Genomic DNA, 17278 nt, shown 5'->3' with positions numbered 1-17278 from the left:
TTAATCTAAAAAAAAAACTTATTCTAAAAAATGTAGCCATTAATAACTTTTCATTTTTTGTTGCTTTTGTCATGATAACAAAGTTATCGTTAAAAGGCCTGCTCAACAGAGTTCTTGTCAACAAGTTGTTATTTTTATCATCTGATTAGTTTTATGTGATGTTTAAGAATATGATGTTTGTAGAACTGAACGAACAAGTAGTCAAACGATTCAAATGTTGTTCAGTGACAAATGATCATCTAATCGGAATGAACGAAACATAATGACCCCAAATCAACCTGCAGTGCACATGTAATTGTGCGCTACATAATGATACTTTTCAATAGTTATTTATAAACGTCACACTAGTTGTTCACATCGTTACGAATTTAAATGCAGTCTGCCCGCGAATAACAGCCATTCACGACATTCACATTTTCAACTTCTGGTGAATGTTTGTTATGAATACCTAAAATTATAATAATTAGGTTTCACGGGGATGTTTGTTACAAAGAATCGTGAATAGGATGCTGATGCTAATGCAGCCTGTAGCGGATGCAGTTGTCTTCTCAATAATTATCATCTACACTTCTGGATAATGGCAACTGTAACAGCGAAGGCTAGCACAAACGTTAAAAAATTATCTTGCAATTATTATTAAGTTGATTGTTAAGTTAGTGTCGTGCTGATGATGACGATGACGTTGATGACGACGAGGTAGAGAAGTAGGATGACGTTAATGATGATGATAATATAATAATAATAACAATAATAATAATAATAATAATGGTGATGATAATATAATGATAATAATAATAATAATAATAATGGTGATAATAATATAAAAATTTGAGTCGATGAATAAAATAAATGAGTTATCTATTGGTATTAAAATTACAAACAAAACACGCGAGTAAATGTGAAAATCGAAGTTAACTTTGAACAGTTGTGGATTAAATTACTGAATGAACTAACTAATGCGTCTGTAAGATAAAAATTCGTGTTTACTACGACGGTTTGATTTAAGATGCACAGAACAACAACATCATCATCGTCGTCGCCATCATCATCTTCATCAGCATCATCCTCGTTATCATCATTTTTCTCATCATCATCATCATGGTAATTTGTAAAGAACAAGAAACCGGTTAACATGAAATTAAACATAAGCAACCCTTAAACTTACCAAATTTGTAAAATAAAAAGATCATAAATTGATTGCGTTAGGCTGGTATAAAGCACGAAGTTAAATTTTTTAAACATTTTCATTTGTGTGTAACAGTTGTTATCATCATCTGAGAGTGGGTGATTCATTCTAATAACTAAAACAAAAAAATTAATTTAATCACAAACACACACACCACACACACACTCACAACACACATTTTGACAAGTACACATTTAAATGAAACGTACCAACGTGTAACAATTCAGCAGATAAGAACCCAAAGAAGAAAGTTTCAAAGATGAAAGTTCTGAAGAAACATTTCATCCAGCACAAGTTTAAATTATTTCCTGATTGCAGCGTTACATTTCGGTCACATCACATAACAATCGAGTAGATATCATGCCTACTACACCACACCACACAAGTAAACCAGTCTTCCAAGAAGATTCGTCACTAAGGAAGTAACCAGTTTTCCAATGTGCATTCAGAATTCGATTTGAAATATGTAGAAAGAAATTTTTACGGATAGACGGAAAGATCTGAAAATTTGATGAATGAATGAAAAAATGAATAAATGAATGAATGAATGAATAAATGAGTGAGTGAGTGAATGAGTGAGTGAGTGAGTGAGTGAGTGAGTGAGTGAGTGAGTGAGTGAGTGAGTGAGTGAGTGAGTGAGTGAGTGAGTGAGTGAGTGAGTGAGTGAGTGAGTGAGTGAGTGAGTGAGTGAGTGAGTGAGTGAGGAAAGTAGATTCATTCGTCGTGAAGAAAAGGTGTCCAAAATAATTGTTCTGCAATTACTTGGTGCAACTAATTAAACAAATTAACCAAAGAATAATAAACCTGATGAATTTTAACGTGGTCATGTGATTCCATACGAATGATAGTTCAGCTCAGTCCAAATGGTTTAATGAAATGTCAAATTAATTTTTTTAATGAAATGTCAAATTAATTTTTGTAGCACTTGAATTTAAATAATTTAATTTCTAGCGAAGAAAATTTAATTACGAGATGATCAGTAAAAAATTCAAATGAAAATTGTAAATTAAACTAAAATTTCCAAGAAATAATCACATCACACACAAGCGGTGAGAATAAAGAAGAGCATCAAGAAGATTGAAGGCGGCGTCCTTTCATGTCTCTTCCACCTCATCATTCATCATTATCAACATGTCATCATCATCTTCATCATCCTCATCTTCTTCTTCTTCACCACCATCACTCTCATCATAAGAAACCTCACCCATACACTACTCGGTTACCATTACAAGTAATAAATAAGCCCTCTCCTCTTAACATGAAACCTTCTGCACCATCCATGAAGGCGAGGCGAGCCTGCAACTGAACACTCAATCACTGCCAACAACTTTCTTCAAACATCACGCGAACAGATATGCAAAATACTTGTACGAAAGAAAATTAAGAAATATTTAATTTAGTTATTTTAATTTATATATGTTTAAGGAATAATAAGGTTAAACGAGCGAACGGGACGCTACAACTGTTTGTTAAGAAGTTTGGAGGAAACTTCAAAACAACTGAAGAGTGAATTTAAAAATAATAAATCAATGTTCGCGATGCCCTCATTAAAATAAACAACTTCTCATGTCCACCGAACTGAACTGAGATGAATGAATGGAGTGGCAACATGGAAAGAAAAATTGCACCATTATGAACGAACATCCCTTGCATACATATCAATACAAACGCCCTGTGTTGTAATTATGTACTACATTCATACATACATCTATGCATACAATACACACACACCACACACACACACACACACACATACATGCCAGCATGCATACGTTATATTAACACATACACGCACACACTCATACAGCTATACATGAATACATATATATTGCATAAATATACATCATCTATAAACATTTTCAAGTGAATGTATGTTTGAGTGTGTAAACAATCCAAACAGCCAAACAAACAAACAAACAACACAAAAGGAAGACATATATATGATGTCTATAAATATACATTTCGTTATTTTTATTAGTTACATTATTCATATTAATAATTTGAACTTTTCCATATAATAACGGAAATGTTTAGAGAAGCAGTGGCTTGATGAAACTGAAAATTTTAACAAACCAGAAGACAAACCTGCATAAAGCATAATTACACGGCATTCATTCGTTCGTTCGTTCGTTCGTTCATTCATTCATTCATTCATTCATTCATTCATTCATTCATTCATTCATTCATTCATTCATTCACTGTATGCAACCTCGAGAACATCAGTGAACATTAACAATTCACACGTACATTGTGATGTAAAGATGTTGGGTAATTGAAATTTTATATAAAGAAACACTTGGAAACGCAAAATGCACAGCTAACAAACACACACAGACATGCACATAAACATACAACACACACACTCAGAAACAAACACACAAACATACAAACAACACACACACACACACATACATACATACACCAACACACAGACCACAGGCAGGCAGTTTCATTGACTAACTAACCTGATCTTTGCCCTGGTACATTTTAAATCACTCTCTCACAGAGCACAACACCACAAAATAACATCAACACCCCATCAACACAACATCATTACATCAACAAAACATCACATACATCAACCAACCACCAACCATACCAACAACTTCTATACTATTAGCTCACTCATATATACATAAAATTATAAAGCATGAAAATAAAAAATATTTTTATTATATTTATAATCACAACAATTTATTTTATACCCCAAGCTGACCCGGCTCAATTACAACAAACAATTATATTTTTTTATTTCTACATCGCCCGATGTATTTTTTATTTTTGTTTTGCTTTTGTTGTGAAGAAGCAAGATTTGATGTAGAGGTTTTTATTTATTTTGTTTAAAAAAAATTGAAATTGAAAGATAAGAATAATTCGTGGAAGAAATTAGATAAGATGACTACACTGAGATAACGTGATGCCATTAAAACGACTATGCATACATACATTCATACGTACGTACATACACACGCACATACATATATATATACATACATACACACATGCATACATACATACGCACAACATACGTACACACATCCGTACATGAACACACACAGTGAAGGTGCGCGCGCACACACACAAATATATATATATACATAAACAGTATATTATTTTAAAATATTCATGCCATTTAAGCAAGAACATAGATAGGATTTTTCTTAGTACGTGCTTCTAAACATTTTGAAATATTTTCCTGAGAATGTACACTGCTAATATGCTATTTCCACATTCACGATTACCATCAGGTAACTCTTGGGTAACATTTTCAAATGATCTAACCTTGTTTCACGTTATTACATTTAAAAATTTTCAGATACAGAAATTAAATTATGAAATGACAAATAAAAAGACAAATACCTAAGATGTCTTGAATAAATTTTATATGAAAATGCGTAAAATACTGGGTGTTTCGAAAAATGTACGTACAATTTAAATGTAATGCAATTCTATAAATGGGTGGGTAGGGTATACACACTGAGACGCCATGCGGATTGTTTACAAATTATTCATTTTTGATGCTATTAACGGAAACAAAATGAAACATTACTAGAAGAGCGCAACATCAGAAGAAACAAAGAACAACTCACAATGGACATTGAGTTGGACACCGGACTCCTGAAAGCCGAATGCATTTTCGGCCCTGCATATGTAGATACCCTCGTCTGATGAATCCACTTTTTCAATTTTCAAACTCTTGTTGTCTTGTATGAAAGACCTGAGTGTGTTTGGAATGAGAATTTTGAGTGAAAAAGTGTTAAGAGGACAGAATTTGAAATAATGAAACAGGGGCATTGGAAATTTCGACGCTAAATTGTTAAATGCTTAGAAGTTGTAGAAGATATGTTAAGGTGAAAATGAATGAATGAACACAAGCAAACCAGATGAAACAAATATTTCAAACAAACTTCTATATATTTAATCATTATAAATCTAATGTTCATATTTTGTTTGTTGCTATAAATATGACCTTTTTATGCATTCATGCAAGTGTTGCTTGTTTTGTTTATACACGTAACATACGTATGCGTGTGTGTGGAGTGGAGTGTACATTAAAATAAATAAGTTGTTAAATAAGAAAATAAACTGTTGCATCAATAAATGTGTGGTATAACTCCTGCGACTAAATTCATCTGAAATAGACAAATTGGTTGCAATTTAAGCTCCTGTGAATGTAATGAAAGTTAAACAGTGAAAATATGGTTTCTTTTTCTGATTTCGACTATTTAACTAATAAAAAAATGAGGACTTTAAAATTTTTGGCATATCCAAAAATAAAAAATAAAAAAAAGAGGCAAACGTGAAGAACCTTCCTTGCGGAATGTTCGAATTAAGTTTCTTCCAGATGATTGTTGGTTCCGGGTCGCCAGTGGCTCTGCAGTTGAAAACGACGTTCTCATGCTCCTTCACCACCATGTCCTTTGGCCCCTCCACTATTCGAGGTTTCTCTGTTTGAATAAAAAAAAATAGTTTCCGATAATATTTCTTTAATTAAACTTTTTTGTGGTCATGTAGTATTAAGAATTGATTAAGTTCATCATTACTTCTCAGTTGGTGGATGATAGGTGGAAAGTTTAAAAAAAATATACAAACACACACACACACACACACACACACACATGTGTATATAAATATATATATATATATATATACATATATATATACACTTTTATATGTATCCCTTACATATAACAAGTTTACAACTCGAAATATGAAGTGTGGGCAAAATGTAAATGTCGGAATAAGATGTGCCATGGCCTGAATGTCTGCGCACCATCACATGCTGGATGGATGGATAAATGGATGGATAAATGGATGGATGGATGGATAGATGGATGGATAAATGGATGGATGAATAAATGTTGTTTATCAGATGTTGCAGCTAGCAAACAGTGGGTGCATTCAATTGAATAAATATATCAACAGTCATCACACGCACCATCCATATGCTGTACTATATAACCACATCAAATTCACACTTAACAAAAGTTAGCTCATCGCAAAGTTTGGTTGAATTACATATATGTGTATATGTATGTGTGTGCTCGTATGCTTGTGGAATCAAGTATCACATTCAAATGTGTACGTGTGTGTGTGTTCAATTTTATAATTTATGTTTCTTTCATTTATTTATTTATCACTCTGGAAGGTGATACATAAACTGTTAAGTCGTGTAACGTCATACCATATGAACGTAATAAATTTTTTCAAGTTACTTCTTATGATAGATGTTAAAAATTGAAAGATACTATGTGCAGTTGGAAAGTTGTAGTATAACAATTTTTGTTTTTTAAAGCCGACATCATTAATATATTCAGTTTTTTAATGAAAATGTTAAGAATACTTCCCAAACAACAATTTCTAACCAAAAAACATAACCGCTTTGTGCATCAGCTCACACAGCATAAAAATCGAAGGCATGACTGCGTTGATTTACTTGTTTCTAAGCAAGTTATTTGCTTTGAAGTGGATCATTGCTATTATTTTCATTAACTTTACCGGCATCACCACCACCACCACCACCATTATTTCTATCATCATCATCCCCATCATTCTCTACGTCATCGTCTACATATTATCATTGTATGGTGCAATTTTGCAGGGAGATTGTAAAGATATGCAACAATTTGTTCGGTGAAGATGTTTACGTAATACCTAGCAATGTTAAATGTAGGTACGCAAAAATATATTCAAGATGGAAATTGTTCGAATCATTCGCCAATCATTCAACACACCATCAAACTAACGACTGGCTGGATGGCAGAGGAATTTTAATTGCACTACCAAGTAGACACAACAACATCATTTAATAATTTTAATGTTCACCCTGCTTAAAATAACCAAAAATATTATATTGGTGTAATGCTCACGAATATAAAATATGAAAAGCAAAAATTGTCTGTTGGCATGTGCGAATTTGCAATTGAATGAAATCTCTGCGTTGTTCTGTGATCTATCCTAATTCATTTTTTTTAATTTCGTATCAAAACATCATAACAGCTGAGAACATTGCGACATGATATTGAGACATGCAAGCCTCACCACCCAGACGATAAAATAACGGTATTTTGTAATATTAATGGACGCAACATACATGACGGGATGTTGACGTGAGTTGAAATATGCACTTCCAAATGTAGTAGATGGAGTATGTTCATTTCAAAACAGCCCAGATACAAGCAAACAGGCAATTGAACTGTGATAACAACCAAGAACATAAACAAATTTAAGTGCTTGCTATTAGGTAGAGAAAAATAAATGGCATATCAATAACAACGAATTTTTATCTGTTGTTTATTTATCAATAACGGTGAAATTTTTACACGTAAACAACAAAAATTGCATATCAACACGTAACGGATTTAAATAAGTAGTTCAACAATATTTTTGAAGAATAAAATGGTATAGAAAGGCCCGTCTAAACTAAGTGCATCGGCATCATCATCTCGATGCACGTCCTATACATCAGACACTGGTCGTAATTATACAGAATCGAAGCGTTAGTTTTAGTTCAGTTTTCTATCCATTCAACATAAATTCGTTGTTTTCTTTAGCCTAACTCATGGCTGTTTCAGGTTATGTATGTACCAATGCACCATGTATACGCAATGTACGTGATTCATTTGTGATGGGTGGGTTAGACAAATTTAAATACTTCGCATAATGAAATGTAGGTAATATAGACAAATTTCACTACAAACACGCACACACACTTATATATATATATATATATATATATATATATATATATACACACACACACATATATATACAACAAAAAAAATATATACAACAAAAACACGCACACACACTTATATATATATATATATATATATATATATATATACACACACATATATATACAACAAAAAAAATTCACATACATCCTATACTTGAATCATTCACCTTAAACGACAGAATGAAAAAACCAATATTGTTTCCATATTAACGCATTTCAAATCCAACTTAAAAATTTAATAATGTCCTTATAAATGTAAATAATTATATAAATAAATGCATCACCTAATACTAAAAAAATTGTTTGTCTGCTTAAACGAATTGAATCAGGAGAACTTATTAACTTATTAACAAAATAGTGATAACTGAGGTATATAAACAAACAATGCTGCAGTGCTGCAAAAATCGCTAACACCGGCACAAAAGCGACCTTGCAAATAAATGTTAATGCGATGCTGTTTGGGTGGGAGATTATTCAGTAAAACCTATCAGTCAACAATGATCAAGAATTTCAAACGATCCATAAACTAATCAAATGTTTTATTTGTTCAACTTAATCCAGCTTCTTTTGCAGTGCATTCTATACAATTTATTTATTTACAATCGATATATTCAATTTCTTTGGTAATCCGTTCGGGGAATTAGAACAATTGTTTGGCTGATAGTAAACTTTTCTAATAAAACATTGTATAATTAAAAAGCAACTGAAAAAGAGAGGGTTACATGCAAAAAATTATGCTATTGAATTTTATGAAACAAAACAAATTTATTAAATTCAATTTTTAAAAAATACAGAAATATAAATTTGGAAAAATTAAACACAAAAAATCAAAAATAATAAACCGCATTATAAAAATGAAAGTTAAAGTAGCTACTGATTCCTACCTCTCACTGTTAACTGGGCAGGTTGACTTTCCCTCTCGCCATTCTGTCCGAGGACAAGGCAAGTGTAGATGCCCCCGTCGTCCTTACGAACGTCACTGATCCGTAGCGTTCCCGATTTTGTGACATTCATCCGGTCGATTTTCAAACGTTGTCCATCTTTTCGCCACTCAATGGTCAGTGGAGACTCACCAGGGGGTGGCTTGCATGTGAAGGTAGCCACAGTTCCCAGAGCAACGTCTTTGTTGCTTGGATTCTCAATGAAGCTTACATTCTGTGCTGTTGTAGTGATATTTCAGTGATGTTGTGCCAATGTGATGATGGATGATGTTATGGTGATGCTGTTGTAGTGATGTTTTGGTGATGTTGTGCCAATGTGATGATGGATGATGTTATGGTGATGCTGTTGTAGTGATGTTTTGGTAGTGTTATGGAATTGTTACTGGGATGTTTTTGGTCTGTCAGTAATGAAAGTGTGTGGACTTTATAAAATAATAAAAAAGGATCAGGTTAATTCATTAGTGTTTTGAATGAATAAAAAATTACTTTCATACCCACAGTAACAAAAAACCGTGCAACGTACTTAACAACACGGCGATTATAAAGACATTAACAACATCGACAACAACTTTAAAACATTTAAAAAATATAACATAATAATAAGCATAAGGAGAGAACATGAGATACATTGAAGTAATGGAATGCTATCCAAGAAGGCACGTGAAACTTTATATTAGTGATAATCAAATGATAAAAATCTGAAATAAAAATCGAGAAATCTATTTCCAGGAAACACAATGATAGGAAGGTATTGTTCTTCTTAATCAAAATAAGTTACATGATAGATTCATATCTTTTACATTCATGGAAAATTTATTGAAATAATTTCTTGTAGACTAGTTTGAATGACTTAAAAAATAACGTCATGTGAATAATTTTGTGTGGGTGTAACTTAACGCAGGTTGAAAATATCATGTATGAGATGAGAACCGAGTCTGAAAAACATTTCCTTTGATAAAAAACAGGTAACACGTCTAACTTTCTTCAGACAATGAAGCAGAAAAGATAATAAAATTAACGAGAAAAAGTATTTCTTAACAGTTGATGATGTGTGTGTGTTTACATTTGCAGATACCCTGTTAAAACTAGTTGTTTATAAGTAAATGAACTGTTTTTTTGCAAGTCAGTCATCTTTTTCACATTTTTATAAAAATCTGAGTACAGATATTAAATTAAATTAAGTACTTTTGAATGCCAAACTCCCATTAAAATTGTTACAAAAATGTTGAAGTAACTAATTAATACAAATTAAAAAATGGATGAATGACCTGGAATGGGTAATTTATTTATTAAAATTAGCCAAATATGGATAAAAGTTGAATATCAACGAAAAACAACGGAAAAGAGGGAAACTACCGACCTCAACAGTACTTTAATGGATTGAAAAGTATGATCGATTTTATTGATTAATGAAAAGCTTCGATAATTTTACAAAAATTGGAATTATTAATGACATGTCAAGTGATTATTTTGGGCTAAGTTGATTCAACTGAGCTCCCCGCTCAATTATGTTAGCATTATAAATAAAAAATGATCGTTTTGTGCACTGACATCATATAAGACGATGGCGGTGTACATTCGCGCTAACCAAGTAACCAGTCACTCATCTGGAAACATCTGGAGGGTTACATCTGCTTACAATGCTGGAAAAATGTAAACTGTTATTTATGTGATGGTATCAGAGTATTTTTTCTGCTTGACATTGAACGCGGTCATTACGCATCGCTTACTCTCATCGTGTTAGAGTCCACTGCGTTTGGATAAAGAGTAAATATAGATATGCATATAGTTATATTTTTGTATGTACATTATACACGAAGAATAATAAATGTTTCAAAAATGATATATACAATTAAAAAACTGATACAAAATGATGTAAGAAACGAGATAGCGGTTACAGTTTGTCAGAATTTTACTAAATTATAATTTTCCTTTCATTCGACAAAGGATGTGTTGTTACCTTTTTGTATGAAACCAACCAAACAAACCATGAGGTTTTCCAACCTTTATCATTATATTGGCTTCTTAATTGATAGAACCGTTGAATTTCTGTTCTAGTTATTGACAGACAAGCTCTTAAGAAACTTTATTAAAATGTTTTTGGTGATTTATTTTCACCCATTTCTATTCTGCTGTCGATCTAAATCTTTTTTTTCAAACTTTTGTTGAATAGTATCAAATGCTTTCGTTGGTATAAAACGGACTCACATCAATTTCATGTAAAGTTACATTACGTTTGCGGGGTATGACCACGTGCATTGTAAATTTTCTTATTCAGCTCTTCAACTTCCTGTACAACTAATTACGTACAACAACATGCACAAATTGTATCGTGGAGAAGTGTACTGTACACTAGCTATGGAGAAGTGTTAAATTATTATTCGTTATTGTTTTGGGCGTGAAAAACCATTAATGTTACATTTATATGTACAAGTGTAAATGCGAAGCTTGAAGTATATTGAAAGTAAATGTCGAAAATTGCTGATGTTTTGTACGTAATACAAATGTTTATGTGTACTGATGATGTGAAATATGTAGGAATAAATTTTTGCGGATCAGAAAGATCTGAAAATATGTGATGAATGAATGAATGAATGAATGAATGAATGAATGAATGAGTGAATGATAGATGAAAGTAAAAAAGAAGAAATGAAAGAACGGTGACTAATATTAGGTTAGATCGTTAGAAGATTAATAATTATGTTTTCTAATTATCCTGCCCCCTATATGTATAAATTTTGGTCATTTAATTGTGTGTATAATACATATACATTCACATAAAGCCTATTCATCACAAAAATATAAAATCGATGAGCATAGTATAGAAGCAAAGTAATTGTGTACAATATTTCACCGCATAAGTGCACATTCGAACATTGCCTGGCGTAATGTAGTGACGAACAACAAATCGAGGAGCGAGTAGATAGAAAAACACATTGTTGTATTGCATGTGTGCTAATTTATGCAAAACATGTAACATACATCTATAAATGTTTATATACACTAATAATACGCAACATACATCTTTACCATTTAATGCGTGTAACATAGATTTATGTAGATAGAGAACTTTTAGCGAAAATAGGAGCGTTCAACAGCCAGATATGGTGGTACACATTGATTTGCATGATGAGATGATGTTGCGTGCAGTTGCGTGCAGTTGTGTTGTTGTGTAGTGTTGCAGAGGGAAGAAGCAAGAAGCAATAAACAAAAGCCTCGCCACACTGCTGCTCCTACAACTTATTGATCTGTCAACACAATACTACCTGCGTACGCGCTGGAACATGAATGTGCAGCGCATACATTTGCCTTTACACATTGCACGCCTATTACTTATTTTTATGTAATGTAAGTACTAACCTTTACACACACACACACACACACACACACACACACACACACACACACACACACACACACACACACACACGTATATATATATATATATATATATATATATATGTATGTATATATAAGAGACCCTAATTAATGCAGTAATTTATGAAATCTACACAATTTTTAGCGTTGTCTTCGGTTGGTCGTAGATATTTTAGTGAATGCTGGTAAAAGAACAGAATTTCTAGCGTATATAAATATAAATATTTTAATCTCAAAGGAAACAGTAAAAATCTCAATTCTACCTCTTACCCTGCCCTTCCGACTAGCAGCAAAAATAAGAGCTATATATATTGTATTAAGACTTTTAGGCACATACATAGCTTTAGCTATATCCTCATCTATAATTAATGCTATTATACTAAAATTAATCTTATCTGGATATATTCTATTTGAATTCGCCATCTGCTTCATTTGAGCATATATTTTTTGCTTACTTCTTCTATAAAGAGCTATTGTGAGGATGATGTGTGGGGTTAAAGTGAAGGATAGGAGGAGTAGTACAGAGCTGATGTCAATGATGGGACTGAATTAGGACATTGTGACATTGATAAGGAGATCGAGATTGCGGTGGTATGGACATGTGTTGAGAAGGGATGAAAGGGTCGGGATTAGGCGAGCGTTGGAGTTCGAGGTTGAAGGAGTGGTAGGAAGGGGTCGTCCGCGATTGGGATGGAGAGAGCAGGTGGAGAAGGACAGGGTGAAAGCGGGGTTGCGTGATACTGAGGCGAGTGACAGATGTGGATGGCGTCGAGGGGTATTTCGGTTTCATCATAGGTAGCCAAACGGCAACCCCCGATCTCGGGGAAAATGCCGTCTAAACGTGTGTTGTTGTTGTTGTTTACTTCTTTCACTATACACAGATGATCACACTATCTAAACATTAGCAATACATGCATTTTGATTTCGGCTCAAAAAGTGGAAACCTTCCAATATTTACACATATATTTATCACTAAATAAATTTGTTTAAATTCTGACTTTGTTACTGAGTGTCTTCACTAAGTGAATTTATTAGAATTATGACTTTGTTAGTTGGTAGGCTGTTGAATACTTATTTCTGGAGGTCTTTGCTCGATGAGCTAAGATTCTGCAATCCTTAAATTGTGTGGATTGTTGTTGTAGTGAATTATTTCCTCGTTATTGTCAAGTATCTCTCCGTGATTTAAACTTTTTTATTTATTTTTGGCAATAAATATTCAACAACACGCTACTGGAGTTGGGATGTACATAAATGTTAAAACGAAAATGCAAAGAATCAATAACAATTTGTTTACGAACTGAACAAATTTGATAATGAACTGAAATTCATCGTACGAAAAATTGTAAAACTCAATTGCGAGTTGAACACTGTATGCCATGCTGTGATATTTTTAAACAACTGCATACCAGATAGCCTCAACCCAATGTATATATATATATATATATATTTATATCATTTATAATATTCCATATATATATATATATATATATATATATATCATTTATAATATTCCATATATATATATATATGGAATATTATATATATATATATATATATATGAAATATTATATATATAAATATAAATACATACATACAATGATCAATACCTATCATAAGAAGAGTACGTTGTTGATGTACTGTACACATCCAGTGTACACCTGCCATGTTGTCTTAGCATACTCAAACATTTTTTGTTCATAACATTCGTCCTTTTTCACCCTTGCAAAAATTTTGTGCTTAGCAAAAATGTGCCTTGTTCTGATTTTGTTCTTGGTGCATTTTCTTATATTGACTCTATAATACACACATACACGTACACGTAGTTGAAACCGGTTAATTAAAGCATCGGTTAAATGGACCAGTGGCTTATTGAGACTAACTATTGCAGAATTTAATCTTATCCTTTATTGTAAGGTTAATTTACTTCGCTTATTCAAACCACAAACCTTGCAGCCACTGTGGAATATCGTCCGCCGATAATGAGATCTCAGCTTGTTTTTATAATTTGACTCTTTATAGCCTGAGAGAGTTGAGGCCATTCACTCAAACCACAAAGCTAATTTATTAATGTATGTATATACGTATGTTTGTATGTATGTATTATTATTATCATTATTAGAAAATTTATATAGCGCCCTTTAATACAACTCAAAGGCGCTGCTTTCGTCTGGTGAAATCATCGGGAAAAAAGATACGTCTTCAAGTCTTCAAATGTATGTATGTATGTATGTATGTTTGATTGTTTGTATGTTTGTGTGTGTAGAGTGCGTGTGTGTATGTGCGTGTGATATTTCATTATAGCTGGAAGTGTGGGCGAATAGCGGCAGTTCAATATAATGGTCAAATTTGGTGGTGCAAACATGAACAAGAACGCCCATCAGCCAAAAATGAGGTCAAAATGCACATGAAAAATTTAGACTGAACTGATGTGCAACTTGATGTTCTGAGTTATTAACATCAGTTATTAACAAATGAAAACTGATTTTCGATAAATTTTACTTCTGTCAGATCATAGTCAAATTTTGTCTTGTTCATGGCAATTTACATTCGATAGAGAAACACAGATCATTCAACGTATCGGAAATTTATGAGAATCAATTATCTGATTGGGATCTTTCGCAGGAAATTGAGATCATTTCGATTTCCTCCAATGTTCATCTGATTCATGCAATCTTGAGATGCTCATGTTAGATAAACATGTCTAACAAATAAGAAATGTACGGGCTCTTTAAATAATGAAGAAGTTATGAATGCTTGAAATGTTGTTGAATTAATGGTGTTTTATAGGTTTATTATCAAGAAATCTGAAATATGCGGCACAAATTTACGTTTAAATTGTGAGTAAAATAACCATTCAAAATTGAGAATATATGTAAATATTAAATTAATATTCTCTTATTAACTTGAAGTACCAATAAACTTAACTTGTGTTTACAACTTTTATTTCAATATTAAAGACATAATCAAACATATTTGCTAACACAGAAGAACCCGATTTTATTTACTGCAATGATAACATTAAGTGCTTTCTCTCTCAAGTGCGCCCTTTTACATTTTATTAAGTACATTCGCAGTAGTTATCCCTGCTTGCTTATTCAAATTTCTAAAAGTAATGCTTGCAAAGACCTCAGCAGCAAGCAACCAAAAAATCAAACAAGATCCCGATACCAAACAACGGCATACAAACAATAATTCAATATGTGTGTCACACAACTCTGATGACACTGAGATGCCATCGCCAGCTACTACAACCAAGGAAAAATGTAATTAAAATGTAGAAAACATAACATAGCATATAATAAATGCTGCATGCATAAGTAGACTTAGAAAGAAGAGTCAGTGCAAGTGATTTATGGCTAGGTTACGTGCTGCAAATAAAAAGGGAGCGGCATGAAATACTTCCATCCTTCAAGACATGCTACGAAGGTTTATTTTTAAACAACATTTTTATCCTTTTGTTTTGTGGAAATCAAACATTCAACCCAAAGAAAAAAAAATGAACAAACTTGAAATCTGCACAACAGCCTTGTTGCTGATGACACTGAAACCAGTTTGTGGGTTTGTAGCGTTGCAATAATACACCCCAACGTGGTGCTCCGGGTTGACTTTCATGAAGAAGAGTTGTCCACTCGGTAGGATCATGGTGTTGGACTGAGAATCCTCATTTGAGGAAATGACTGGCTGACCATTTTTGTACCAGGTGACGTTCGGCTGTGGATTACCCGATGTGCGGCAGTTGAGCGAGGCCGGCTTGTTGACCGTCACATATTGGTTCTCTGGATGCTCGATTATCTCGGGGTTTGTGGCAAGGGAATTTCCTGGAAAAATATTTAAGAAATGGTTATCAGATCTATGGTGCATGCTTCAATTAAACATTTTGTGATCATATTTACCTAATCTATTAATAAAATATTTTTAAATGGTGAACAATTTGTAATCAAGCACTGTTTTTTTGTTTCCTGTTCATCTGGTTGATGAGTAAATCGCTACATGCATGTTGTATACGTCAGTTTTTTAAATGAAAATATATTAAATAATTTGAACAATAACTTGAAAAATTTCAACTTACAAAGAAATAAACTTTTAAATTTCCATTAATCTGTATAACCAGTGAGGACTTATAACATTATTTTCAAAACATAGACGTCAACTTTTAACTTAACATTCCATTCACACGCCAAAGTTCATCATTCCATGGTAACAATAGACACATGAACCGTTGAACTATGAACTCGAGTCTATTGACTCAGAACGAAATGTGAGAACGTTAATTCATTTCTACATATGTGACCCTAGCAGCAAACACTTCCAACGCTCAAACAATGTGCTTAACGAGAAACTTCGTTTTAACAACGAAAACAACTTTTAAAATAAAGCTACGCTGTGCAAATTTGATTAAAATTTGCAATTAAAATTAGTGAATACAGGTGAAAAATATGTACAAAATGAGCAAACTCGTGTAAAAAACATGTAAAAAACAGTATACATGATGAATGTTTATACAACCTTTGCACTTTTGGAAATTTATAAGACAATAAAATATTTTAATGGAAAAAACAAAACTATTAATGTTACTCACCGTTGTTTATCATAAATGTATCCACAGCGTATCATTGTTTTTTGAAACATGTACGTACAATTACTTTAAAACATCTTGCAGCAAACGTCTTTAAAGAGCGAATTCATCACATACATTGTTTTTCTTCATATTGTAACGCAGCAGCAACAACAATAACAACGCATACATCAAACAAAATTGGGTCACGCTAAAGAGAAAAGTACTTAGGTGGATATGTTTAAATCGCTTTGTTCCCCCAACAATGACCATCCGTTGAAATTACGTACTGTGGCAGAACAAGCATGTTATGTAATCAACGTGAAGAACCGACATCCAACCAAAAGTTGATGAAAGAATTTACACAACGTCTGCTCTATAATCTCTCGCCAATGATTCATTTCCTATCTCAAAAAGTTTGGTTGCAAAGGAAAAAGTTTCTGTTTCCAGATCCTTCTAACAACAAACCGCAAGAATTT

At 32.7% G+C, this 17278-nt stretch overlaps 3 protein-coding genes across 3 annotated transcripts; all 3 read right to left on the bottom strand.

Moving 5' to 3' along the window:
* Positions 1–4735: 4735 nt before the first annotated feature.
* Positions 4736–5941, bottom strand: HELRODRAFT_162463 (hypothetical protein; the record flags this gene model as incomplete). The annotated part of the gene is made up of 3 exons (XM_009024659.1): positions 4736–4904; positions 5496–5634; positions 5854–5941. 3 exons carry the CDS (start codon positions 5939–5941, stop codon positions 4736–4738), a joined length of 396 nt encoding a protein of 131 aa, XP_009022907.1.
* Positions 5942–8795: 2854 nt separating this feature from the next.
* On the bottom strand, positions 8796–11125 carry HELRODRAFT_162462 (hypothetical protein; the record flags this gene model as incomplete). Its single annotated transcript, XM_009024658.1, has 2 exons — positions 8796–9085; positions 11101–11125. 2 exons carry the CDS (start codon positions 11123–11125, stop codon positions 8796–8798), a joined length of 315 nt encoding a protein of 104 aa, XP_009022906.1.
* Positions 11126–15847: 4722 nt separating this feature from the next.
* Positions 15848–16042, bottom strand: HELRODRAFT_146854 (hypothetical protein; the record flags this gene model as incomplete). The annotated part of the gene is made up of 1 exon (XM_009024657.1): positions 15848–16042. A coding segment is annotated over one exon (195 nt), but the record flags the coding sequence as incomplete, so codon positions are not given.
* Positions 16043–17278: the final 1236 nt, after the last annotated feature.

Source organism: Helobdella robusta (genome assembly GCF_000326865.2).
Source record: "Helobdella robusta unplaced genomic scaffold HELROscaffold_4, whole genome shotgun sequence".
Classification (NCBI taxonomy): domain Eukaryota; kingdom Metazoa; phylum Annelida; class Clitellata; order Rhynchobdellida; family Glossiphoniidae; genus Helobdella; species Helobdella robusta.
Note: the sequence above shows the minus strand (reverse complement) of the source record. Positions and strands in the feature narration are given on the sequence as shown.